This window comes from Prunus mume, linkage group LG8, assembly GCF_029339155.1.
Source record: "Prunus mume cultivar Tortuosa linkage group LG8, ASM2933915v1, whole genome shotgun sequence".
NCBI classification, from domain to species: Eukaryota; Viridiplantae; Streptophyta; class Magnoliopsida; order Rosales; family Rosaceae; genus Prunus; species Prunus mume.
In genome coordinates this window covers 6,012,163-6,038,763 of record NC_142705.1, presented here as the reverse complement: position 1 = coordinate 6,038,763, position 26,601 = coordinate 6,012,163, and the positions used below count along the sequence as shown (strand labels likewise).

Below are 26,601 nucleotides of genomic sequence, written 5' to 3'. Positions count from 1 at the left end.
TGGCCTAATAGAAGGTGAAAGAAATGATATGGATTAACACGCTAATACTCTTCCTCCATAACCTGGAGAACATCTGAGCCAACAATATTGCTAGAATAGATTAGCTATCCAGTGAGTAATTGACCCGTTGTGACAGTTCGATCCTAGAACTAGCTCCAGATTGTCCTCCTCTTGCCCCACTTCTCCCAACTTTCGGGTGTGGTTGGGCATGCAAGTGGAACAGGCAGATCTTTTCGTAGCTCGAATTGGGTCGTTACATACTTCAACATAAAATCAACCAGATCTTCAGAGGATGAAGGTAACATGTGGGTTAAATTCAAGACACTACTTCAGGAGCTCATGTTGTCCAATAGGATTGGTATAGCTAGTAATCTGGGTGAGCCTTCATCCTATGAAGATCCGAAGGTGGTTGATTTTATGTTGAAGTACGTAACGACCCAACCTGAGCTGCGAAAAGATCTGCCAGTTACACTTGCAAGCCCAACCACATCCGAAAGTTAGGAGAAGTGGGGCAAGATGAGGACAACTTGGAGCTGGTTCTGGGATCGAACTATCACAGCTGGTCAATTACTCACTGGGATAGCTAATCTATTGTTGGCAGTATTATTGGCTCAGATGTTCTCCAAGTTATGGAGGAAGAGTATTAGCGTGTTAATCTAGATCATTTCTTTCACCTTCTGTTAGGCCAGACTTCTTCAGGAGTTTCTACTGGTCCAAATTGACGAATTGCCATAAGAATGTGTCAATTTACAAGAATAAAATGTGGAGCATGCGATTGCTGTATTTAGCGACGCGATAATATTGTGTTCGGGGCAAATTAGTAAATTGGTTTCTCAATAATTTAACCCGCACATTTGGGCTAAACTTCGAATTGGGATTTTGCCAATTTTTATTATCTTAATGCAGTAGCCTACATTTTGTTTGCTTAGAGCATCTACAATCATGCTCGCTATTTTTTAGTTAAAATTTAGCTAAAAACACACAAAAGTTATTTGATGAGCTCTCTATAAAATTTTAACTTCAATCATACTCTCTCTAGTTTAGGGAGTCATAAATACTAGAATTATATTTTAATTCAACATAAATGGTCCATCTCTATGAAAAAATAATATAAAAATAGACAATATTGATTAAAGCTTTTAAAATATTCATTAAATAGGGTATCATTAAATTATAGGGAGCCACTAAGAGTTTATTCCTCTCTCCTCAGATTTAGGAGCTCCTAGAGGTCTTCCTATTTTAGGAGCTGGATAGGGAGCATGGTTGGAGGTGGGTTTTCTTACTTTCTCCCTAAATTTTATCCAAGGAGGTAGTTTAGGGAGTCCATTGTGGATGCTCTTACACATGCACATAAGGTCCTCTATTTGAATTCTCCCGTCTCTAATATCGCTTATATATAAGAAGTGTAGTCATTAAGAATGAAGATAAAATTTCTAGTGTAACAAAAAGGGTATGATATGCTACTACAAGGCCTACTTTAAGATCATCGGATACATAGTCAAGTGTTTGATCTAATTTGTTATAGCAAGGTATTGCACTGCCATACAACGTACTTTGTGGGAAGGAAAATGGACTTGTAGTGTTGCAGCAGCCAATGTCTTGCCTATTATGCTTTTAAAGAGTGAATGTCAATATATCAATTGTATGACTTATTTACAATATCCAGCCACTCAAGGCAAATGAACCCAAAAGAAAAAGAAAAAAGCAAAAAAAAAAAAAAAAGAAAAAAAGAAAAAGGCTTTATACAGGATCCATTTCTTCAAGTTCTACACACGACTACTTGTTTTATAGTTTGCTATTTAAATCCTATAACCGAGTTGAAGTAGGCTGACTGGTGCAAGAGAGCCTTGCAGCAACTTATATATTTCTAACATTCAAAAAATTTCCGAATCAAAGCTTCAAAATTTGAGATTGTTAATAGTATCTCAAATCGGACAGGACGTATAGTTAAAGAAATCAGGAAGTAACATCCGCAGCAGGGCACAGGAGCAACCCAGAAAAGTTCCCAACTAGGGGTGTAAGCTGCACATTTATGTATGCAAGCCGTTGTGTTTTCAGATATTGCTTAGGACACCCTTGAGAAGGTCCAACCCTTCAGCTGAAATACTTCTCCTCTTCTGGGACTTAGGAATTTCGGTTTTAGGAGGTGGATCTTCAGAGAAACAGACCACAACAACAGTCAGGTTATCGCATGTGTTCCGTTGGAGTGCCTCCTTGACAAGCGCTTTTGAACATCTCTCAGGATCGTTATGCTGCAGGAGCTCCTTCCTTACCATTGTAACTGCACACTGGCTGCTCATCACATCCCACAAGCCATCGCAGCCCATTATCAAGAACTCATCTTCTTCCGTTAGGACAATTTCCTCCAATTCTGGCTCAGAGCTTAAGGGGCAGTTTGACCCTTTAGAGCCCTTGATATGCCAGTCACCAAGAGCACGTGCCACTGATAGTTGGCCATTGAGGTAGCCATCATAGATGACACCGCCCAGCTTCTCAATTCTTAATCTTTCAGAGGTGCAGTTAGGTTTGTGATCTTTAGATAGTTCAATTGCCCTTCCCCGCTTCCCCAACACAGCTCGACAATCCCCAGCATTAGCGATTAGCATGGTCCTGCAAGTACAGTATTGAGCAAATGTCCACGGGAAAGTAAACAGGATAGACACAATTTAATTATTTTGTACCAACTTCAATGATTAGTCAGCGCCAACAAAAGATAATTACTCATGAATGCAGATAATCATATATAGCTGGATGTATCAGTTCCTCACCTTCCTAAAATAAGGGCAGTCAAAGCAGTGGTACCAGAGGACTTATCAACAGAGCTAGCATCTGCAAATGCATGATCAGCCTTCACAAAGGCGCTCCTAACTGCCTTTCTAATGCCTGATGGGAAGTGAGAGTCTTCAACAATGAATCTAAGGATGTTTTTTTTAATAAACGATGCTGCATCAACACCATTGTGTCCGTCAAAGACCTGTGGAAGTCAACAAAATCTCAGTAAGAGTCCAATTAACACTCTAGGATAGAAGGATATAAATGCTTCTTGTCACCTAGCTTCTAACAGATTAGAATGCCCAACTCAGGGATGAAGTGAATAAGATGGCCTTTGTCATATGATATGGAAAATTCATTGGTGGAAGTGAAGTATGGTTGTCACTCCAAAAAAGCACCACGCAAAAAGAAATTAACGAGAGCAAGTTACACACCCCATAAAATGCCCCAGGAGAAGGCAAGTTTTCCATTTGACCAAGATGTTCATGAAGATCATCTACACAAATATACTCATCCTCCATGTATTGTTTAGGTCCTTTCTCAGAACAGCTTCCTGAACGGAATACAGACACGAACTCTGCCGTCTCACTTGCTGGTGACTTCAAGCCCATACTTCCAATATCTGATTCCTAAGAAAAAGGAACATAGAGGAATAATTAGTTAATGCACTACTTCTTCGAAATAGAGGCCTAATTCAACCACAAAACTCCAAATTTTGGAGTCATAGCATTGATATGCTAATTAAAGCAGCTTGTGTCAACTAAGCATTATATAGTTGACCTAGGAAAGTACCTCTGTATGCACACGGGAACATGCATCGCATAAAAGAGCAGATCAAAGAGAGGTAGTGATGACTGATGGCATTCATTTGCTAAATTAATAATATAAGACACAAAGGGTTCAACTTGAGAGAGAGAACTTGATCTACTTGCAGCTAGAAGGATCAACGATCCAAAATGGCATCAACTACCTACGCATTTCTACGGTTTCCATTTGAAGCATGCAAGGAAAAACCAGATCAGTTTGCAAACAGCAATCCCTGGCTACTTGAACATATTGAAAATGATTTCCTTATAGTTTCTAGGACGCCATTCATTCACTCAACATTAGGCAGGAAATCCCAGATTCATTTCAGCTGTTATCATTCAATTCCTCCACAATGCAACATAGACTTAGAAGGCCTCAACTCAATGAAGAAAACACAAACATCCGTCAGCATGACATACATCAAATGCATCTTCTTAATTGGAAATGTACAATAATTTGCAAACCCAATGAACAAAAAAGAGAAGATTAGGAAAGAAAGAGAGGACGGCACAGGGCTTCACTCAGACTTACTGATTCGGTCAACAATGCATAGCTTGTGCAATTCCGCATAACTGAGAGGTTTCTTGGAGGCTTTCCAGTAGGAACGTTGGTTCGAATTTCCCGAAGCATCAACATTTTGATCCTCCATGATAGGCATTCCACCATCGTTTAAGCACCCACCATCCAATCTGGTTACATGAGGCGAGATATCTGCAGTTCCTGAAGCCATTTTTCTCCTTCCTAACCCATTAATCTCTCAACCCTTTTAGCTAAACCATCATAACTGCTAAGAAAACAACCCAATTCAGATGACCTTCAGCTAAAAGCCAAAACCAACTGTCAACCAAGGCCCATTGCTCACAGACAACGCATTTTTAGACAATAAATGCCTCCAAAAGCCAGACCACACAAACCCAGCTGTCCAAACTATCAAGCAGTCGATCCAAGATGCAAAATTTGCATAACGTGCATATCACAGATCGCAAAAGCAAGCTCCTTTACAATTTGAAAGACGATGACCCTCTGTTTCTTGTGTTGTGTGGTGAACCAAGCACATTCTCATGCCGAATTTTGAGTGTTTCCAGGCAATACAGATAAAAATTTACAAAACCCAGATCGAGAATTCAGCAAATATGCAAGAATTCAAAAGCCAAAATGAAATAATTCGAAAAGATATAAGACAAAAAACAGAGGAAGGATAATCTTGAGAGCCTAAGACCATAGCATAGTAGTAGGGAAGGGGGAACCGTTGGAGAGGAAAGAGAACTTGGTTATAATGTGTGCTTGGTTGACTGGCAATTCCAGGTTTTTCGGTCGACATTGTAGCCCCCCGGAAAGGAGTTGGGGTACTGACACGTGTACGCCTTTTGTGATTGCATTATTGTATTATTGTGGTAGTTCTTTAATCTTGGATCTCTTTGAAGCTACCATTGGATTCTTTACACTTCATCCTGTTCTGTCAAATGAAAATGTGGGTTTCTCTTTTCCTACGTGGCTGTTTGTGGTTTTCTTATATTAGAAAGATGCCACACCTAAATAGCTGAAGAAATTAAAAAGCCAATGAAGCAATCAATCAAATGACATATGTGGATAATATTATTTTGTTATCTCTAACCAATAATATTATGTTACATGAAAGTATTGTCACGTGTGTTATAACATTATTAGTCAGAAATAATAAAATCGTGTTATCCCTATTTTATAAAAGTCTTTCTCTGTTTGTATAAGGGTGCCCAAAATCCAAAATTTTGCTCAAAATTGCATAAAGACAGCATATAGCTAGACAAGAAAAAGTAATGGCACAAAGTGTTGCTAACAGCTTTCCAACTCATAATATATTAGAGGAACATGCTAAATTAGTCCATTCAATTCAAAGTTCAAACATTTAATAAATTCAATGAATTTATGAGGCACTAGATATAAAGTTCAAAACTTTATGGATCTTCTCATCAGTTCTAAGTTCAAATTATCTTGAATGAGTTAGAAGCCAAAAAAAAGGGTTTGTGACTCTATCAAGGCAGGGACTTCAAAAGAGTGAAGTGGAAGGAGTTTTTCAAATAGGTATCCCCCCTCCTCAGCAAATAGTTAACCTCTTTAATTATGTTGCTATGATTTAGCTTTGATGGTCACACTTTATAACAGGGTGGTCCAAAAATAATCTGAATCTATATCAAACCTCGTATCTTTCCATGTAATACTTGAGTCTAGACAATGGCAACGGATTTGCAACTTTTATTTTTGATGACGACAATGATTCAGCAACTTTGAGGTGGCTTTATTTGTAGTGCCTTTCTTTTAAAAAGTAGCTTTTTATAGTCATGTGGCACAAAACCTGTGGATGACGGGGAAGTGGCAATGGATTATGTTCAAGGATTTTTTACTTCTTTGCATTTCCTTGCACGAAATCATGAATTGATGAAAAAGTACAGAGCAGATGACACTATACAAGTGGACTGTGTGTGCATGGAGAGAATATGGCTAAAAGTTAAAATTGTAAACTCTTTACTATTTTCCAGAAAAGCTCCTAGTGAATATCAATTTTCAACCTTTAATCTTCCCAACTTCTGCACTGGAGGAGTCAAGGAATTGACCATCATGCCCAAGGACCATTTATTTTTTTTGGTAACAAGGAGGGCTAAAAGCCCAGGAGGACATTTGTTTTTTGTTAGTGTATGTTTAGCTTAAGAAATTTGGTGCCTGAAAATTATGCATCGGTTGCTGGAGTTTTTCTACGGGGACTTGATTAATCCTGCATTTGAAGTCATCAATGTGATTGGCACAGGGACCAGGACTGTTGGATATTGGTCCAATTCTTCTGGCCTATCAGTGGACCCTCCAGAGAAAGCCCCAAAGGAAGCAGCAATCGAATGGTTCCAGTACAAGTACTCAACAACTATACAGCGTCATCTGGCCAGGACAAACAACTCAGAAGCCTCGTGGGTGGGTTTTCCCAGACAATGGAAGAAAGCTCAGGATTAGAGTCCCAGATCGAGTTAACTATCCTGAGTTTGTGAGAGTAAAAGGTACTGATATAACTGGTTTTTGCATTGAAGTCTTTCAAGCTGCATTGAATGAGTTACCATATGGTGTCCCATATAAATTTGTCCCGTTTTGGGGTGATGAAAAAACCCCGGAAAAACTTCTGCGCAGGATCCAAATTGGTGTGAGTATAAGTTGCAAAACCTTCTCAGTTTAGACTTTGCTTGACATTAGTATGTGTCTTATTTTTGCCTTTACATTTTTTATTCTGTGGACTATCTTATTTATGCAGGAGCTTGACGGTGTTGTAGGAGATAACGCCATCACCAGTAGCAGAACAAAACTTGCAGATTTTACACAGCCATATATTGAGTCTGGGCTAGTTGTAGTTACTACATTAAGGAAGTTGAACTCTAGTGCTTGGGCCTTTCTGAGACCTTTTACTCCAATGATGTGGGGTGTCACATGTATTTTCTTCCTAGTTGTGGGAGCAGTTGTTGGGATTTTGGAGCACCAAACCAACGAGGATTTCCGGGGCCCTCCAAGAAAACAACGTGTGACTGTTGTTTGGTTAGTACTCAAATCCACATATCCAAATGCAGTTTTGAATATGTTCTGAGGCAGTTTATCTTCACCTCTTCAATTAAGGCTCCCAAATGGAGTATATAACATTTGTGCTAATCATATGGCTATTTGTAGTTCTAATAATCAACCTCAAGCGGAAGAAAACACTGTCAGCACGCTTGGTCGGTTTGTGCTAAGGCCTGACATTGCTGACCTCAATCCTCACAATGGAGCAGCTTTCTTCCCCCATTAAAGGCATTGAAAGTTTAGCAACAGGAAATGATCCCATTGGTTTCCCAAAAGTTTCCTTTGTTGGAAAACAGACGAGCTAAACATACACAGGTCAAGACTTGTGCCCCTTAAGTGACCAGAAGAATTTGAGAAAGCCTTGAAAGATGGAGCGAGCGCAGGCGGTGTTGCTGCAGTGGTTCACGAGCATTAGGCCACGTTATTAACATGGTGGTAAGGTTGATCACTGTGTTGACATGCGTGTGGACTCGTTAGGCCATGTTATTAACATGTCATGCCCTTATGGTGGAAAATGACTTGCTAATCAATGCACTGAATTTCAGAGGTACTAGATTAAAGTTTAAAATTTTTATGGGTCTGCTGATCAGTTCTAAGTTCACATTACTTGAATGAAAAGGTATAGCCCGAAAATTAAATTAGTCACAAACTATCCAACAATATGACACTCTACAGATTTTGACTATGAGCTTAGCATTATTTTATAATAAGCCAGAACAAATTGGACCCATAACTCATCACATTATTGAATATTGATGACTCCTATGCAGGAAGATCAACGAGGTTCACGACTTGATTAGGCCAGTCACAGACACCATCAGTTCATTATCATGCGTACAGCAATGTAAAGTAGATGCAGACTTTGTTCCCCATTGATTCAGCAATGTAAAGTAGATGCAGACTTTGTTCCCCATTGCTCTATCAAAGCTACTTTTTGCTTGCAACAAAAGAAAGACCATATATAAAAAGTTAGTTGCTCATAAGTTTTGTTATCAAAATTAAAGTTGCTAATTCATTTTCATTGGCCATATATCAGATGAAGAGATATGAGGTCTGATGTAGATTTTCAGACTCTTGTTCACAGCTAAATCTAGTCTTTTATGAGGGGGGATAAAGCAAGATATTTTATGAAATCCACTTGCATAATTCCTTCCACTTCACCCTTTTGAAGTCCCTACAATAATAGACTCATGGGGTAGCTCTTACTTGCCAGTGTAGCTTGGGTGCTTATATACTCTCGTTTGCTTGTTCTTGCTTTTGCATATACATATTTGTCTTCAGTTGAGAGCAAATAATGTAAGCTTCCTTATTTTTCTTTATGTCCTTCAAATTCATCTTTTTCGTCTCGGGTGTAAATGCTTGACCATTATTGCTTAGCGTATAACGTTACCTCTTTGATGCATAAAGCTCTGAAGTTGATAACATTTTGCTTTATAAATTCCTTTCATCTTCTTCACTAGAAAATCCAGTTGGCCAATTTCCTGATTATACTTGTCCTTTGGGGGCACCTAGGAGCTTTTCCCCCAATAGGGTTCTTTGGGTTCAAGTCATAAATGCTGTGTTACTGTTTTAATATAGTAAGAGAAAGTAGAAATTTCTGGGTCTAGTTCTGGTTCAGTTCTTTGGATTAAGGCAATAGCTGCACTGTTAGTTGTCTTTTCATCTGGAATCAAACTTCTAAAGGTCCCTTTTTCACTGTTTTTTTTCCCTTGCTCTAATTCTCTTTTACTGTTAAATGTTGCTAGAATATGCATATTGGTGTGAGCCCACAATTATGTCCGTATTAAACTTTCTTCCTTTTTCCTCAAAGTAAAAAATCTTTCCTCACAAGCTGCTTTTTACTTTCATTTTGTGGCTGTTGTCTCTTATGGGTCTGATTAGTTGGTAATTTAGTAGAAAACTCTAGGTTTTGGTCTCAACTTATCATTTGTCTGTTTATGTTTCATGATTAGATCTAGTAATTAGTGGGAATTTCTAATTATTTATCTACTTCTTGTGGAGTTTATGATGTTGAGCTTTCGTCTAAATACTCTTTCAGCACCTAGTTGTTTTCTTCATGTTACTGGATGAAATTCTTAGTTGCTTGTTTATTTTTCGGTGTTTCTTAACTATGCCAGTGTATGAGTTTGAAGTCAAGTTGATTCTACCGCTTTCTGGGTGGCCGGTGTGCTTCCTTTGCAAAGCAAGGTGAAAATTGGGGGTTTAGAATGAATATAGTTTGGTTCTTGGTGTTGATGGACGTAAATACAAGAATCAAGTAAATAAATACATATAATTGGGCAAGTAAATCATATCAGAATCAGATCAGGATTCACGTCCATTATCCTGTACATTTTAATCAAACTTTAAAGCTTTATACCATAAAATGAATGTACTGTATGTATGAGCATAGAAAATTCCTATCCATATTGTAGAGATCCACTTCAGCGCAGTAAGCAACTTTTTTGATACCATAATGATGTTGTTCCTTTCTGTCTTCTACTTTGCGAGTTTCAAACCATGTCCTGTACAATTCACACCTGGTCAATGCACATTTTATAATTCTTGGGTAGCTCTGGTTAACTTACCGTTGTTGCTTTTGTGTTTACACAACCGTTTGGGCATCGTGCAGAACAACACATGCAATTCTGGACCTAAGCTCTTTTGTACTATCCAATTGTTGAGATCTCTTGCATATTTGGCTTGAAACAGAAAAAATGTAAGGTTCACCCATCTTTTCTTTATGCCCTTTTATTTTACTGCTTTGTTACATATTTGGACAACATCATATATTCTTGTGTTTTAATTATGAACCAGTAATCTGTCTTTTGGAGCATGTCCACTTACTGTTACCTACTAAGCTGTTTTTCGCAGCGTGCAATCCACCATGATCATAGCCTTGCTTCTGCTATTTATGGTTTTCCATAATGCTTCTTCCTCTAGTGCACTTAGTACTAATGTTGCTGCAAGACCTGATGTTGTGAACATTGGTGCTATTATCACTTTCGATTCTATAATTGGAAAAATTGCAAAACTTGCAATAGCCATTGCAATTGAAGATGTCAATTCTGATCCTGAAATTCTCAATGGAACAAAGCTGACACTCAAAATGCAGAACACCGGATCTAATGACTTTCTTGGAATTGTTGATCTGGGTACAAACTTCCAAACTTCCTCGTGTATCTTAAGAAGTTCCTTTGCACAAGTCATAGAATCTAATTGAAAAGCTTATAATTTTTCCTCTTCCTTACAGCTTTGCAGTTTATGGAGAATGACACAGTGGCCATAATTGGTCCCCAATTCTCAGCTACGGCTCGTATGCTCTCGCACATTGCAAATGACCTAAAAGTCCCTTTATTATCATTTTCGGCAACAGACCCCACCCTTTCTCCAGTTCAATTCCCTTTCTTGGTTAGGACAACACGAAGTGATCTCTTTCAGATGACTGCAGTGGCAGACCTTGTTGCCTTCTATGAGTGGAGAGAAGTCATAGCAATTTACGTAGATGATGATTTTGGGAGAAATGCCATTGCTGCCTTAGGGGATAAGCTAGCTGAAAAGCGGTGTAGAATTTCATACAAAGTGCCTCTGAACCCCAAAGCAACAAAAGATGATATCACTAAAGCACTGATTAGTGTGTCTTCAATGGAGCCTCGGATTCTCATCGTCCACATTTACACTAATTGGGGTCTACGAGTATTTAGTGAAGCACAAAACCTCATGATGATGGGGAGTGGATATGTATGGATTGCTACTGATTGGTTGTCTACCATATTAGACACAGATCCTTCCCTACCTTTACTGGCAACAAAGGACGTTCAAGGGGTTCTTACATTGCGTATGTACACACCAGAGTCGGAACTCAAAACAAGATTTAAATCGCGGTGGGGCAACTTGACAAGAGTGAGAGGATTTAATGGCTCTTCTTTTGGGCTAAATATGCATGGTCTATACGCCTATGACTCTGTATGGCTTCTTGCTCTTGCCATTGATTCATTTTTGGCTCGTGCGGGGAATGTCTCATTTTCAAATGACTCCAATGTAAGCGATTTACGTGGAGGAAAGGTGTGCATCTTTAATGAAGGCAGCCAGTTGGTTCAAAGCATTTTAGAGGTTAATGCAACTGGTGTAACAGGGCCACTTAAGTTTAATCCAGATGGGGACTTAATCAATCCTGCATTTGAAGTCATCAATGTGATTGGCACAGGGACCAGGACTGTTGGATATTGGTCTAATTCTTCTGGCCTTTTAGTTGACCCTCCAGAGAAGCCCCAAAGGAAGAAGCAATCTAATGGTTCCAGTACAAGTAGTCAACAACTATACAGCGTTATCTGGCCGGGACAAACAACTCAGAAGCCTCGTGGGTGGGTTTTCCCAGAAAACGGAAAAAAGCTGAGGATTGCAGTCGTAAATCGAGTTAGTTATCGTGAGTTTGCGAGTGTAAAAGGCACTGATGTCTCTGGCTTTTGCGTTGAGGTATTTCAAGCTGCACTAAATGAGTTACCGTATGGCGTCCCATATAAGTTTGTCCTTTTCCGGGGATGGTAAAATAAATACAGAACCAAGTGAACTTCTGCACAAGATCCAAACTGGTGTGAGTATACATTCCAAAAGATTAATAATATACAGTATGCTGTCGTGTGAATATATTAAGCTCTTCGTAAGTCCATCTTTATGCAGGAACTTGACGGTCTAGTAGGAGATATTACCATCACCACTAGCAGAACAAAGATGGCGGATTTTACGCAGCCATATATTGAGTCTGGGCTAGTTGTAGTTGCTCCAATAAGGAAGTTGAACTCTAGTGCTTGGGCATTTTTGAGACCTTTCACTCCAATGATGTGGGGTATCACATGTATTTTCTTCCTAGGTGTGGGAGCAGTTGTTTGGATTTTGGAGCACAGAACGAACGAGGATTTCCGGGGACCTCCAAGAAAACAATTTGTGACTGTTGTTTGGTTAGTACTCTAATCCATATATCCAAATGCTGCTTTGATTAATGTTGATGCAAATTCGAGTATACGTTGTCTGAGTCAGTTTATCTTCACCTCTTCAATTAAGGCTCCCAAATGGAGTATATAACATTTTTCTTTCGAGTTCTGCAGGTTTAGCTTTTCAACTTGGTTCTTTTCCCACAGTAAGTCCATACTGCTTGACTTGTTCATGCACAAAGAAAAATATGTTACGCATTACATACAAGTGACTGATCTTATTCCTTGGTAACATATGCAGAAGAAAACACTGTCAGCACGCTTGGTCGGTTTGTGTTAATTATATGGCTATTTGTAGTTCTATTAATCAACTCAAGCTACATTGCAAGCCTGACCTCAATCCTCACAGTGGAGCAGCTTTCTTCCCCCATTAAAGGCATTGAAAGTTTAGCAACAGGAAATGATCCCATTGGTTTCCTGAACGGTTCATTTGCTGAAAGATACTTGACAGACGAGCTAAAAATACACAGGTCCAGACTTGTGCCCCTTAACTCACCAGAAGAATATGAGAAGGCCTTGGAAGATGGCCCTAGCGCAGGCGGTGTTGCTGCAATTGTTGACGAGCGCACTTACATGGAGCTCTTCCTCTCTGTTCGATGCGGATATAGCATTGTAGGTCAAGAATTCACCAAAATGGGCTGGGGATTTGTAAGTATCTTATTTCATTTGATCATCCTCCCTATAACATACCATTGCTAAACACAAAATGACATTGTTTTGATTGCATGTTGGCTGGTTTTTTCATGCATTTTAGGCCTTTCCACGGGACTCGCCACTGGCAGCTGACATGTCAACCGCCCTGCTGAAACTATCAGAGAAGGGGGATCTCCAGAAGATTCATGACAAGTGGCTGATGAAGAGTGCTTGTAGCGCGCAAGGAACAAAGCAAGCAGTAGACCGCCTGCCACTGAAAAGTTTTTGGGGCCTGTTCCTGCTAAGCGGCATTGCTTGCTTTCTTGCTCTCCTTCTTCATGTTATTCGCCTTGTGCACCAATTCTACAGGTATTCAGATTCCGACTGTGAGAGCTCCCTACACGGACGTCTTCGATCCTTTTTTTCATTTGTATATAAAAGGGAACAAGAAGTGAAGAAAAGCCGAACCAAGAGGAGGAGGACTGAGAAAGCCTCAGATAAAATAGTGCATGAAAAGGTTCAATCAGATGACAGAGTTCTCGTTTGCTAAGTAGAAAAGCCTAATCAGTATGCCTTCAAGAAACTTAATTCAGTCGATTTAATTATGAACTGACAAGTTAAAATGAAGTAACTTGTATCAAACTTTCTCTGTGAAAGACTGATAGATATAGGTGGCCAGAGGATATAGTTGTTGTCTATTATGGCTTATACCTCATTCAAGTAATTTGATCTTAGAACTCCAGAAAGTTTTAAACTTTAACCTAGTGCCTCTTAAATTCATTGAATTTATTATATTTGTGAATTTATTGGACTCCAATTTGCAGCCATAAAAGATGTCCCAAGCATGCAGAGATGCATAGAGTCTCCTGATCCAACTGGTCAGTTAACATTGAAGCATTTGAAAAGTAAGAACCCCTTGAATGTCCATATGGGGTGGATGAATGACACTATGGTTTTTTACACAAGTTTTGACACAAATTTTGAATCATTAAATTTAAGCACTATTAATGGCTCAGATTAAATCTCACAACTAATTTATTATTATCTTTCTAATAATACTTCTATTCATTATTATTATTTATTTATTACGAGAAAAAGTTTAAGGGGGAGAAGAGGCTGCCCATCCCTGGCGTTGCTGATTGGTACTACAGTCCAATAAGATTAAGCCATGTGTACAGCTTAGACATGTCAACAGAACCATAACCGTTAGTGCCATGACCGCGTCAACGCTATTTCAGATCTAAGATTAGATCAACAAATTTCTATGCAATAATATTCTTTGACCAATTGCTGTGCAACAAAATTCTTTGACATTGGGTCATTACCCAAAAAGGCAAAGGCTTTGAGCCTGATGTCGGAGGCAGAAGGGGTCAATTTTAAAGGGAATATTCAACGGCAAGATTTTCATTTTTCAGGGTTTAGGCCACCGCCAGTCGTTCTAAAAAATTTCAGCCATAAGAAAATGAAAAAAATCTCGAAGATTCCGACTGTGAGAGCTCACAGTCTAGACGTCTTCAATCGTTTGTTTCATTTGTAAACAAAAGGGAACAAGAAGTGAAAAGCCGAGCTAAGAGAAGGAGGACGGAGAAAGCATCAAAATAAATTATTGCATGAAGATAGCTCCATCAGTGGTTTGGAGGACCAAAGTGTTTAATCAGTGTATTTAATTAGGAATGCGACTTGTATCAAGCTGATGTATGTGTATAATATCAAATAGCTCTACTATATGCATCTCTGCATGCTTTGAACATCTTTGATGACTGCAAATTGGAGCATAATTGAATTAAATCAAATTAGTATACTTGATACGTACTTATCTTCCATATAATAAGGCTTCAATGCTGTGGTAGGTGACATCAAGAATCAGCACAAGCCGAACAAAAATGATGGATTTTACTTTTACACAACCATGTGTTTTAATAGTTGTTCAACATATATATATATATATATATATATATACACACACACAGAGAAAACGGTCAACAAGCACTAGCATACTTGAGATTTACGCAACAGGTGCAGATCACGGTGTTGGATCACTGTGTTGACCTGTGGTGGGCTGCTTGCGTGGACTTGTTAGGCCACATTATTAACATGCCATGCCCTTATAATTGCATTGTGGAATGCTAATATAATAATAGTGTTACGAATTCATACAAATTATAAAATAACACGTGCACGGTTTATAATTTGTGAGATAAGGAGGATTGATTTGAAGTCTGCGGAAATACGTGGGTTTCTTGAAATGACAGAAACCCCTCTCGCTCACCCCATGGAACTTGGTTGTTGTCGCTTGATAATTTTCTGCATCCATGATCATTTAGCAATGTCCCTTCCAAAGTCATACTGTCCTCCAATTAGTTTCGTGGTTAGTCCACTTTAGCATATCCTCCCTCTCTTCCTATATCGAGTAATTCTTCCCTATTAACGGTTGTATATTTATATATAATTCTATATTTTGTCTCATTTATATCATTTGACGAGAGAGACACATAGTTGTATACTATCTATGGTGATTAAAAGAGAAAATTTATCATGAATTGAGTTATGTTTCTCTTTATATTTTAATTCAGAGTTATTATTCTATCCATTTTTTTTCTTTTGAATAAAATATTCCCCTAATCTTCTATTGTTTACAAAGTTCTTCCTTCAAAAAATTCACAAAGCAACTTTTGTGCATAAAATATAGTTAAGCACACATAATATTCCTCATCTAGTGGAGAGTGACCGTTAATGGATGTGCCTATTAGTTGCTCATTTGCTCATCCCATATGGATGTGCCTAATCCACTACGCGATATGTTGACAAAATGGCATATTATTCTCCAAGAAATTGATAATTTTGATCCCCCATCGATTTTATGTGAATTTTAAGTATGATATTAGGAGGAGCTAGTCAAAAACGTTAAAAAAAAGTCCATTAAAATGCAAATAAAAAAGTCAAAATTTTGTTTATGTTACATTTGTGATCCCATAATGATGTCGTTTATTTGGTTTCTGACCTTTTGTTACAACTTTTGTCTTTCATTGAGCAATTTCCAAACAGCGTGCGGTCCAATTCACACCTAGACGCGGCAGACTAATGGGGGTAGCTCTTATTTGCCGGTGTAGCTTCGGTGCTTATATAATCCGTTTGCTTGTTCTTGCTTTTGTATACATATTTGTCTTGAGTCGAGCTTCGGTGCAAATAATGTAAGCTTCGTTCCTTTTTCTTTATGTCCTTCAAATTCATCTTATTCATATTGCTTTGTTGGATATTTGGCCAACTTCATGCATGTGTTTTTGGAGCATGTTCTTTTATTTTTGTTGTTAATTACCAACTTTTCTTTCCCTTCAGATATTTGGGTCCTTTTGCAGTGCGCAGGACCACCATCATGAACAAAACTTTGTGGGTTATGCTATTTATGGTTTTCTATAATGGTGCTTCTTCAAATGGACTTGGTGCTAATGTTACTACGGCAAGACCTGACGTTGTCAACATAGGCGCGATTTTCACTTTCGATTCTGTCATTGGAAAAATTGCAAAAGTTGCAATAGCCCTTGCAATTGAAGATGTCAATTCTGATCCAGAAATTCTCAATGGAACAAAGCTGACACTTAAAATGCAGAATACCAAATCTAGTGACTTTCTGGGCATCATTGAGGGTACACAGTAATTAAATTTCCCATGTTTTCACTCAAAAGTTTTATCAGTTCCTTTACACAAGTCTTAGTAAGAATGATGGATATTTCTTGTTGCTTGACAGCTTTGCAGTTCTTGGAGAATGACACAGTGGCCATAATTGGCCCCCAATTCTCAGCTACTGCTCATGTAATCTCACATATTGCAGATGAACTAAAAGTCCCACTATTATCATTTGCAGCAACAGACCCTACTCTGTCTCCAACTCAGTTCCCATTCTTGGTTAGGACAACAAGAAGTGACCTCTTTCAGATGACTGCAGTAGCAGACCTTGTTTTCTACTATGAGTGGAGAGATGTCATAGCAATATATGTGAATGATGATTTTGGCAGAAATGCCATTGCTGCCTTAGGGGACAAGCTAGCCGAAAAACGGTGTAAAATTTCATACAAAGTGCCTCTGAACCCCAAGGCAACAAAAGATGAAATCACCAACGCACTCATTAGTGTTTCTTCAATGGAGTCCAGGATTCTGATCCTGCACATTTATACCAGTTGGGGTCTACAAGTGCTTATTGAAGCACGAAACCTCATGATGATGGCTAGTGGATATGTCTGGATTGCTACTGATTGGTTCTCTACCATAATAGATACTGATCCTTCCCTGCCTTTTATATCAACAGATGACATTCAAGGGGTTCTTACATTAAAAATGCACACACCAGAATCGGAGCTCAAAAAGAAATTTAAATCGCGGTGGGGCAACTTAACTAGTGCAAGAAGAGTGAATGGCTCTTCTTTTGGGCTAAATACGTATGGTCTTTATGCCTATGATTCTGTAAGGCATCTTGCTGTTGCCCTTGATTCATTTTTTGCTCGTGGGGGAAATATTTCATTTTCAAATGACTCGAACTTAAACGAGTTAGGCGGAGGGAAGTTGAATCTTGATGCTTTGAACATGTTCAATGGTGGCAGCCAGCTACTCCAAAGCATTTTAGAGGTTAACACAACTGGTTTAACTGGGCCAGTTAAGTTTAATCCAGATGGGAACTTGATTAATCCTGCATTTGAAGTCATCAATGTGATTGGCACAGGGACTAGGACAATTGGTTATTGGTCCAACTCTTCTGGTTTCTCACTTGATCCACCAGAAAAGCCTCAAAGGAAGCTGCAGTCTAATGGCTCCAGCACCAGTACTGAACAACTATACAGCGTCATCTGGCCTGGACAAACAACTCAGAAGCCTCGTGGGTGGGTTTTCCCTGACAACGGAAGAAAGCTCAGGATTGGTGTCCCAAATCGTGTTAGCTATCGTGAGTTTGTGGGCATTAAAGGCACAGAATTCACTGGCTATTGCATTGAGGTCTTTCAAGCTGCATTGAATGAGTTACCATATGGTGTCCCATATAAATATGTCCCTTTTGGGGATGGTAAAAAGAACCCAGAAAACCATGAACTTCTGCACTTGATCCAAATTGGTGTAAGTATAAAGTATAAACTACAAAACAGAAAGTATTTAGATTTTTCTTGACATTACTATAATTATTAATTCTTTGGATTTCCATCTTTATACAGGAGTTTGATGGTGTGGTTGGAGATATTACCATCACCACTGGCAGAACAAAGATGGTGGATTTCACACAGCCATATATTGAGTCTGGTTTAGTTGTGGTTGCTCCAATAAGGAAGTCAAACTCTAGTGCTTGGGCTTTTCTGAGACCTTTCACACCAATGATGTGGGGTGTCACAGGCATTTTCTTCCTAGTTGTGGGAACAGTAGTTTGGATTTTGGAGCGTAGGACAAACGAGGATTTTCGGGGCCCTCCAAGAAAGCAATTTGTCACAATTATTTGGTAAGTGCTTCAATCCACATCTTCAAATGCAAAATTTCAATACATTCCACCAAGGTTTTGTTGGTTTGTTTTTAATCATCTCTTGATCTAAACTCTCTAATTGGTATATAATTATTGCTTTCTTCTCGTAGGTTTAGCTTTTCAACTCTATTCTTTTCCCAGAGTAAGTGAAATGAACCAAGAAGCTTATATTATGTTAAATGTTAATTTATATAACTGTTTGATCTTATTCCTTGTTGGTAACATATGCAGAAGAAAAAACAGGCAGCACGCTCGGTCGCTTCGTGCTAATCATATGGCTATTTGTAGTTCTAATACTCAACTCAAGCTACATTGCAAGCCTGACGTCAATCCTCACAGTGGAGCAGCTTTCTTCACCTGTTAAAGGGATTGAAAGTCTAGCAACAGGCGGTGATCCCATTGGTTTCCTGAAGGGTTCATTTGCCGAAAACTACTTAACCGATGAGCTAAACATACACAGGTCCAGACTTGTACCTCTCAACTCACCAGAAGAATATGAGAAAGCCTTGCAAGATGGCCCCAGGGCAGGCGGTGTTGCTGCAGTGATCGATGAACGTGCATACATGGAACTCTTCCTCTCTTCTCGATGCGGATATAGCATTGTAGGTCAAGAATTCACGAAAATGGGATGGGGTTTTGTAAGTATCATATCCTTCAATCTCATTGTACAAAAGTTCATGACATTTGGTTTTTGCGTTTTTGTTTTTTTTCGGCATATATGTAGTTTGATACCTTATGTTGTCATTCTGTCAATCTCAATCTGAGCCTTGACAACATAACTATCGTATGCTTATAATAATAGTTGGTTTTTCATTTTAGGCCTTTCCAAGGGACTCTCCACTAGCAATTGACATGTCAACTGCAGTACTTAAACTATCAGAGAAGGGTGATCTTCAGAAGATTCATGACAAGTGGCTGATGAAAAGTGCTTGCAGTGCAGAAGGAGCAAAGCAAGCTGTAGATCGCCTTCAGATAAAGAGCTTTTGGGGCCTTTTTCTGCTGAGTGGCATAGCTTGCTTTATTGCTCTTGTTCTTCATGTTATTCGCATGGTGCACAAATACTACAAGCGGCCTGATTCTGACTGTGAGAGCTCACAATCTAGACGGCTTCAATCTTTCGTTTCGTTTGTAAATAAAAGGGAGCAAGAAGTGAAAAGCAGACCCAAGAGAATGAGGACTGAGAAGGCCTCAAGTAAAATAGTGCATGAAGATAGTAGCATCAATGGTTTGGATGAAAGCGTCTAAACTATGAGATAATGAAAAAAAGTGAAAAATAAGTGAGTGATTTGTAGCTCAAATGATTATATCCACGTATAAATAGGTCTTTAGGTTCGATTCCCATTCTCTAACATCACTTGTATAAAAATAAAAAATAAAAAAATTAAGGGTAGTTGGTCCCCCGTGAATTGGGGTCGTAGCCTGCCAAAAAAGCCCAACAGATTGGCCCGTACTCTAAATATGGGCTAGAATGAGGTTTGAGCCTGGCTTGTAGCCCAATAAAATATCCGTAGACTAGACCAGACATTTTACTTCACACTTTTTTTTTAGTAAATTTAAGTTTTAGCCATAAAAAAACTTTCACTTTTGGAAAAAGCAAAGCTTTTTCAAAAAGACAGAAAACCTCTCAACTTTCAAATCAAAGACACGAATGTAAAGGATTCCAGAAATCCAAAATAAATAAGGCGATTTTGTCATTTTGGCTTCTTTTACAAAATTTCTCTCTCTTTGTGTTTTTCCAAAGTCTCCCTTTTTTTTTTCTTACATCTTTTCACACACAACTTTCTTCGTAACTTTTTATATTTCGATTACTTTCTTTTCAATTTTTCAACAATAAAGTTGGGAACTTTTTAGAAAAGAATATTCGATACTAGATGTTTTGATAAAATCCTTTTGTGAAAACAGCCAATTCTTAATACTTAATATATGGACCACTTGCTACCCTACCTGTGTCTTCCATTCCACGTAAAGCCAATAAATTAAACAAGCAAACACCATTCTGAATTATGATTGATTGAAACCCAACTGAGCCATGGACCATTATTGGTGGTCCACTCACGGGTCCATCCAGAAGCGCATCTGAAATTCTTCACAAGGCATGTATGTGCATTTGGCTTATTGGGTCCACCATTCTTGGTTTTATTGTGCTGTTCTTTTGCTGATAAATTGAAGGTCGGCTGGTCCACTGATTTTTTTTTGTCATTCCCTCGTATGACCATTTGGTCCAGTCACGCCAATTTTCCACTTTATTCAAAACCCATTTATAAACACATCCAAAAAATATATAATTGTTGACTTTGAGGTTGATTTTGGGTGTGTTTCTATGTTTAAATATTATTTGGATTTTTTTATAAATACATGTCTAAATTGAGTTTATTTATAAATTTGTATAAGTATTTATGTTAAGCATTAGTTACATACTTCTAATCTTGATCATTGAATTACATTTATTAAATGTATTAATAGTTTCTTAGATGTTATTCAACTAGATATTAGAATTCTGTAACAAATCTTTAACTTAAATACTTATTAGAGAATGTCCGATGTTACTAAAATCTACTGACTATGAGCATAACTTAAATAATGTTATTGGTAAGTCATCTCATTTTAGATTTTGTTTCATTTGGAAAAGAAAAAAGGATAATAAGTTGCATCAGATCTTGCTGATGATGGTAATTAATATGAAATGATTAGTCACTTTTTTAAATTAAGAGAAAACAAATTTCTCTCAAGAAAAAGTCAAGAGAAAACGAATTATGTATCACATTTGCACTTGTGTACGTTGTTATCAGTTAGTTAATGGTACAAAATATCTACGAAAAGAATAGTCCTGCAACCATCATTTTTTATGAGAATTTTGCACCTCTCAACTTGTAACGGTGAAAAAGAGAGGACAGCCACAAAAACCATTTTGCCACTGAATATTCGGAGGTCGTCATCTCCACGTCGTGGAACACACTCTCATCACAACCAACAGTGTCTCTTTCTTTCTACCTGGTATTAATTTCCAACCCACATTTTCTGCATTGACAATAATACTATTATCCTCATTATACATGAGCAATTTCAGAAACTTTCTCAGGTGTACATGCTTGACCAATACTGCTTAGCGTATAAGCCTGACCTTTTTGATGCATAAAGCTCTAAAGTTTATAACTTTTTATTTTTTAAATTCCTTTCATCTTCTTTGCTAGAAACCCCAGTTGGCCAATTTCCTGATTATACTTGTCCTCTGGGGGGAAATGTGTTTTTTCTCAAAAGGGTTCTTTGGGTTTAAGTCACAAATGCTGTGTTACTGTTTCAATCTAGTAAGAGAGTAGAAATTTCTGGGTCTAAGTTCTGATTCAGTTCTTTGGATTAAGTCAATGGCTGCACTGTTAGTTGTCTTTTCATCTGGAATCAAACTTCTAAAGGTTTCTTTTCCTTTTTTCACTGTTTTTTTCCCCTTGGTTGAATTCTCTTTTTTGAGGAAGTTGGTGGAATTCTCTTTTACTGTTAAGTGTTGCTAGAATATGCATATTGGTGTGAGCCCACAATTGTGTCCGTATTAAACGCTCTTCCTTTTTCCTCAAAGTAAAAATCTTTCCTCACAAGCTGCTTTCTACTTTCATTTTGTGTCTGTTGTCTCTTCATGGGTCTGATTATTTGGTAATTTAGCAGAAAACTCTAGTTTATGGGCTCAACTTATCATTTGTCTGTTTATGTTTCATGATTAGATCTAGTTATTGGTGGGAATTTCTAATTATTTATCTACTTCTTGTGGAGTTTATGATGTTGAGCTTACGTGTACATACTCTTTCAGCACCTAGTTGTTCTCTTCATGTCACTGTATGAAATTCTTGGTTACTTGCTTATTTTTCGGTGTTTCTTAACTATGCCAGTGTGTGAGTTTGAAGTCCAGTTGATTCTACCGCTTTCTGGGTGGCTGGTTTGCTTCCTTTGCAAAGCAAGTTGAAAATTGGGGGTTTACGATGAATATAGTTTGGCTCTTGGTGTTGATGGTTTTCTATAATGGGGTTGCCTCAAATGGGGGTAGCACGAATGTCTCTACAAGACCAGAATTTGTAAATGTTGGGGCCGTTTTCTCTTTCAATTCCATTGTTGGCAAAGTTGCTAAAGTGGCAATAGAAGCTGCCATTGAAGATGTGAATTCTGATCCAGCTGTTCTTGGTGGAACTAAGATGATAGTTCAAATGCAAGACTCAAATTACAGTGGATTTCTGGGCATCGTTGAAGGTACGTCTTGCGACTTTGTTCACGGTTCGTAAGATCTCTCTTAAATGCATTATATAGGAACACTGTGAATTCTGATCCAGCTGTTCTTGCTGCAGCCTTACGGTTCATGGAGAAAGACACAGTGGCCATAATTGGACCTCAGAATGCTGTCACAGCTCATGTAATATCTCATATTGCAAATGAGCTCCAAGTTCCTCTATTATCATTTTCAGTAACGGACCCCACCCTGTCTTCACTTCAGTTCCCATTCTTTGTTAGAACCACCCAGAATGATCTGCATCAAATGGCTGCAGTAGCCGCAATGATTGACCACTACGGATGGAAAGAGGTAATTGCGCTCTATGTTGATGATGACTATGGGAGAAATGGGATTGCTGCATTAGGGGATATGCTTGCTGAGAGACGTTGTAAAATCTCATACAAAGCACCTTTGGTCCTTGATCCTAACCAGAGTAACATCACTGATTTACTGGTTAAAGTGGCTTTGACAGAGTCTCGGATTATTGTTCTTCACGCTTATGCTGGTTGGGGTCCTCAGGTGTTTACTGTGGCCAAGTATCTTGGCATGATGGGAACTGGCTATGTCTGGATAGCCACTCACTGGCTAACTACTCAAATAGATACCAACTCTCCTCTCCCATCAAGTATGATGGATGATATGCAAGGAGTTCTAACATTGCGCATGTACACACCAGAGACAGAACTGAAAAGAAAATTTGTTTCTAGGTGGAGCAACTTGACTAGTGGACAGACATCTAAAGGCAAAATTGGGTTGAATGCTTATGGTCTTTATGCCTACGACACTGTGTGGTTGCTTGCTCATGCAATTAATGCCTTTTTTGATCAAGGAGGAAACATTTCATTTTCAAATGATTCAAGGTTGACTCAGCGGCACAGAGGGGATCTGAATCTTGATGCCATGAGTATCTTTAATGGAGGGAATCTGTTATTGCGTAACATTTTGCAGGTTAATATGACTGGCATAACTGGCCCTGTTAAGTTCACTCCGGATAGGAACCTCATTCATCCTGCATTTGAAATCATAAATGTGATTGGCACAGGGATTAGGAAGATTGGTTACTGGTCCAATTATTCGGGTTTATCAGTTGTGCCTCCAGAATACACAAAGCCACCAAACCCTTCTAGTTCAAATGAAAGCCTGTACGGCGTAATTTGGCCTGGACAAACAACACAGAAGCCTCGTGGTTGGGTATTTCCAAACAATGGAAGGCACTTGAACATTGGAGTCCCAAAACGCGTTAGTTTTCGTGAATTTGTTTCATACGCAGAAGGCAATGACATGTTCACTGGGTACTGCATCGATGTTTTTACTGCTGCATTGAACATGTTGCCCTATGCTGTTCCATACAAGTTTATTCCTTTTGGTGATGGCGTTAAGAACCCAACAAGCACTGAACTTGTGCACAAAATCCAAACGGGTGTGAGTATCATATACAGAGCATTTCTTTAAAACTTAAGAAGGTAAATATTTTTTCTGATTTTCCATTTGCTTCTTCCCTATAGGAATTTGATGGAGCAATAGGTGACATTGCAATCATCACCAACCGAACAAGGATGGCAGATTTTACCCAGCCATTTATTGAATCTGGGCTAGTAGTTGTTGCACCTGTTAGGACAACGTTGAATTCTAATCCTTGGGCTTTTCTGAGGCCATTCAATCCAATGATGTGGGGCGTCACGGCTGCCTTCTTTCTCATTGTTGGAACAGTCGTTTGGATTTTAGAGCATAGGTTGAATGATGATTTTCGGGGGCCTCCTAAAAAACAAATTGTCACTATTCTGTGGTGAGTAATAAGAAGTATCTCATGTTATCTCATTCTATGTTGGAAACTTTATGATTCTCTACTTTGTTCAAGACATTGAGATAGTGTCTGTCAATTGGTGTTACTTTCTCATCATGTCTATTTGTGGAGTTCACCATACTAGGATTGGCATCTTCTTGGTATAAATCCCACAATCACTTAAAATTTGTGCTTTCCTTCTGCAGGTTTAGCTTTTCAACTTGGTTCTTTGCCCATAGTAAGTAAATTCGCACTAATTTAGTAGCTTTTCCAGCAACCTTGGGTTAATAGCTGCTTCAGTAATGCTTATTTACTCTCTTTTTTCTTTTTTTCTTTTTTGTTGGGATCTTATGCAGGAGAAAATACAGTCAGCACTCTGGGTCGCTTAGTACTAATTATATGGCTGTTTGTCGTTCTTATAATCAATTCAAGCTACACTGCAAGTTTGACCTCAATCCTTACAGTGCAACAGCTTTCTTCCTCCATCAAAGGCCTTGATACTTTGCTTGCAAGCAATGACCCTATTGGCTACCAGCAAGGTTCATTTGCCAGGGGTTATCTAACTGGCGAACTCAACGTTGACGAGTCCAGACTTGTTCCTCTTATTATGCCAGACGATTATGCTAAAGCCTTGAAAGACGGTCCCCAAAGAGGTGGTGTTGCTGCAGTGATTGATGAGCGTGCATACATTGAGCTATTCCTCTCAAGCAGATGTGATTTCACTATTGTGGGTCAAGAATTCACCAAAACCGGTTGGGGATTTGTAAGTTTCTCTTTTATCTATTATATCTATGACCATGGTAATACTCTTTTATCAGATAACCTGACATGTTATATTACCAAATCAGACCCTTCAAGATATTTTGATAAAACAACCTTAATATTGCTAAAGTGTTACATAAGCAGAACTGGTTGCCCAAATATTATGTTCTGGATTCTCATAGTTATCATGTTCATTTCAAATCAGGCTTTTGCAAGGGACTCACCTTTATCAGTGGACATGTCTACTGCTATTTTGAAGCTGTCAGATAATGGGGATCTACAAAGGATCCATGATAAATGGCTTATAAGCAGTAGTTGTGCCTCACAAGGCGCAAAGCTACAAGTTGACAGGCTTCAACTTAAAAGCTTCTGGGGCCTCTTTGTTCTTTGTGGTTCAGCTTGTTTTCTTGCTCTGATTATATATTTCATCAATATGCTGCGCCAATTCAGCAAGCACTACACTGAGGAAGTGATTTCTGCCAGCAGCTCGACATCTGCACGTCTTCAAACCTTTATTTCATTTGTTGATGAGAAGGAAGAGGAAGTAAAAAGTCGATCCAAAAGACGGCAAATGGAAAGGATGTCAAATAGAAGTGCAAGTGAAGATGAATCAATGTACAACTCCAAAAGAAGACATATTGATCAATCATCTTCAAGAATGAGTCTTGATAATGGTAATAATGCCTGATCAGAAGTTCTGATTCAGAGCCATCCCACACCAATTTTAACTTCATGGGTTGTCTTCTGATATGAATTAGGTTAGAAGCTTATGCATACACAGCTCATGTCATTACATATTCAATTTCACGCTGCATTACTCTTTTATGGGAATACTTTGACAAAGCTCTTTGTGAAGTGTACCAATTTTTTAATAGAAAGATGAAGAAATTCACTAATTATTTGTGTGCTTGGTGGATAATTCTGCATGAAATGATACCCAACCAAGAAAAGAATAAAAAACTAATAAAAAAAACTTTAAGATCTATTCATCTCAGTGTGTAATTTTTACACTGATCCTCCCTCTAGGAACAGGATCAAGCTTCAAATACTTAGCTGGAGGGTCATTTTTATGCTCATAGCTGCCAACTCAGCAGCTAAGTATTTGAAGACATAGGGCATTGCAACTGTCTCCATCCCTTTATTCGTATCAGAAGCATGACAGGAGACCTTGGGAGCTCTTACAGGGAGCTGTCCCTTAACTGCACGTGCAACCCGTTTCTCTGGCTTGATGACTGAGGGTGTTAGGATGCTTCCACATGTGGAGCATACAGCAGCAATGTGATAATCAGAACATGTATGAAGCCTATCATGCAGTAGATAGGCTGCCCCATGCGCAAGCAACGAGTCTCGTTCTATTTCACCAAAACATATGCCTCCACCTCACTTTCGTCCCTTGATGGGCTGGGTGGTGATCTGATCTACCATTCCAGTGGAATGAACCTGCACGCCAATTTGGAGTGGCATGTAAGGAAACCGATAAACGAAATTGGAGAAATATACATGCAAAATTATACTGAGAAAATCTTAAACTTGTCTGAAACCATATGTTGTAGTCGTT

General features: G+C 38.6%; 3 protein-coding genes and 1 pseudogene across 8 annotated transcripts; 3 read left to right on the top strand and 1 right to left on the bottom strand.

Annotated features, from left to right (window-relative positions):
* Positions 1-1,505: 1,505 nt before the first annotated feature.
* Positions 1,506-4,873, bottom strand: LOC103340309 (Protein phosphatase 2C family protein). Its single transcript, XM_008243703.2, has 4 exons — positions 4,111-4,873; positions 3,207-3,401; positions 2,769-2,974; positions 1,506-2,610 (listed from the first exon to the last, which is right to left on the bottom strand). The coding sequence occupies exons 1-4, from the start codon at positions 4,243-4,245 to the stop codon at positions 2,055-2,057; spliced, it is 1,092 nt and encodes a 363-aa protein (XP_008241925.2). The 5' UTR covers positions 4,246-4,873; the 3' UTR covers positions 1,506-2,054.
* A 3,431-nt stretch (positions 4,874-8,304) lies between these two features.
* Positions 8,305-13,512, top strand: LOC103340423 (glutamate receptor 3.6-like; annotated as a pseudogene). The gene is made up of 8 exons (XR_016122501.1): positions 8,305-8,445; positions 9,761-9,847; positions 9,990-10,283; positions 10,382-11,722; positions 11,809-12,086; positions 12,234-12,265; positions 12,361-12,767; positions 12,874-13,512. The product of XR_016122501.1 is annotated as a glutamate receptor 3.6-like (transcript).
* A 2,582-nt stretch (positions 13,513-16,094) lies between these two features.
* LOC103340308 (glutamate receptor 3.6-like) lies at positions 16,095-19,661 on the top strand. The gene is made up of 6 exons (XM_008243702.3): positions 16,095-16,396; positions 16,498-17,852; positions 17,948-18,225; positions 18,357-18,388; positions 18,478-18,884; positions 19,066-19,661. The coding sequence occupies exons 1-6, from the start codon at positions 16,126-16,128 to the stop codon at positions 19,489-19,491; spliced, it is 2,769 nt and encodes a 922-aa protein (XP_008241924.3). The 5' UTR covers positions 16,095-16,125; the 3' UTR covers positions 19,492-19,661.
* A 1,416-nt stretch (positions 19,662-21,077) lies between these two features.
* LOC103340304 (glutamate receptor 3.6-like) lies at positions 21,078-25,939 on the top strand. 5 transcript variants are annotated; one of them, XM_089042250.1, is made up of 7 exons: positions 21,078-21,240; positions 22,125-22,479; positions 22,575-23,920; positions 24,004-24,284; positions 24,488-24,519; positions 24,638-25,044; positions 25,249-25,939. In XM_089042250.1, the coding sequence occupies exons 2-7, from the start codon at positions 22,215-22,217 to the stop codon at positions 25,729-25,731; spliced, it is 2,814 nt and encodes a 937-aa protein (XP_088898376.1). In that variant the 5' UTR covers positions 21,078-21,240; positions 22,125-22,214; the 3' UTR covers positions 25,732-25,939. The 5 variants fall into 5 exon arrangements, with proteins under 5 accessions (XP_088898376.1, XP_088898374.1, XP_008241916.2 ...); XM_089042248.1 differs by having other exon boundaries at positions 21,196-21,325; XM_008243694.3 differs by lacking the exon at positions 21,078-21,240 and adding an exon at positions 21,516-21,656.
* The last annotated feature ends 662 nt before the right edge of the window (positions 25,940-26,601 follow it).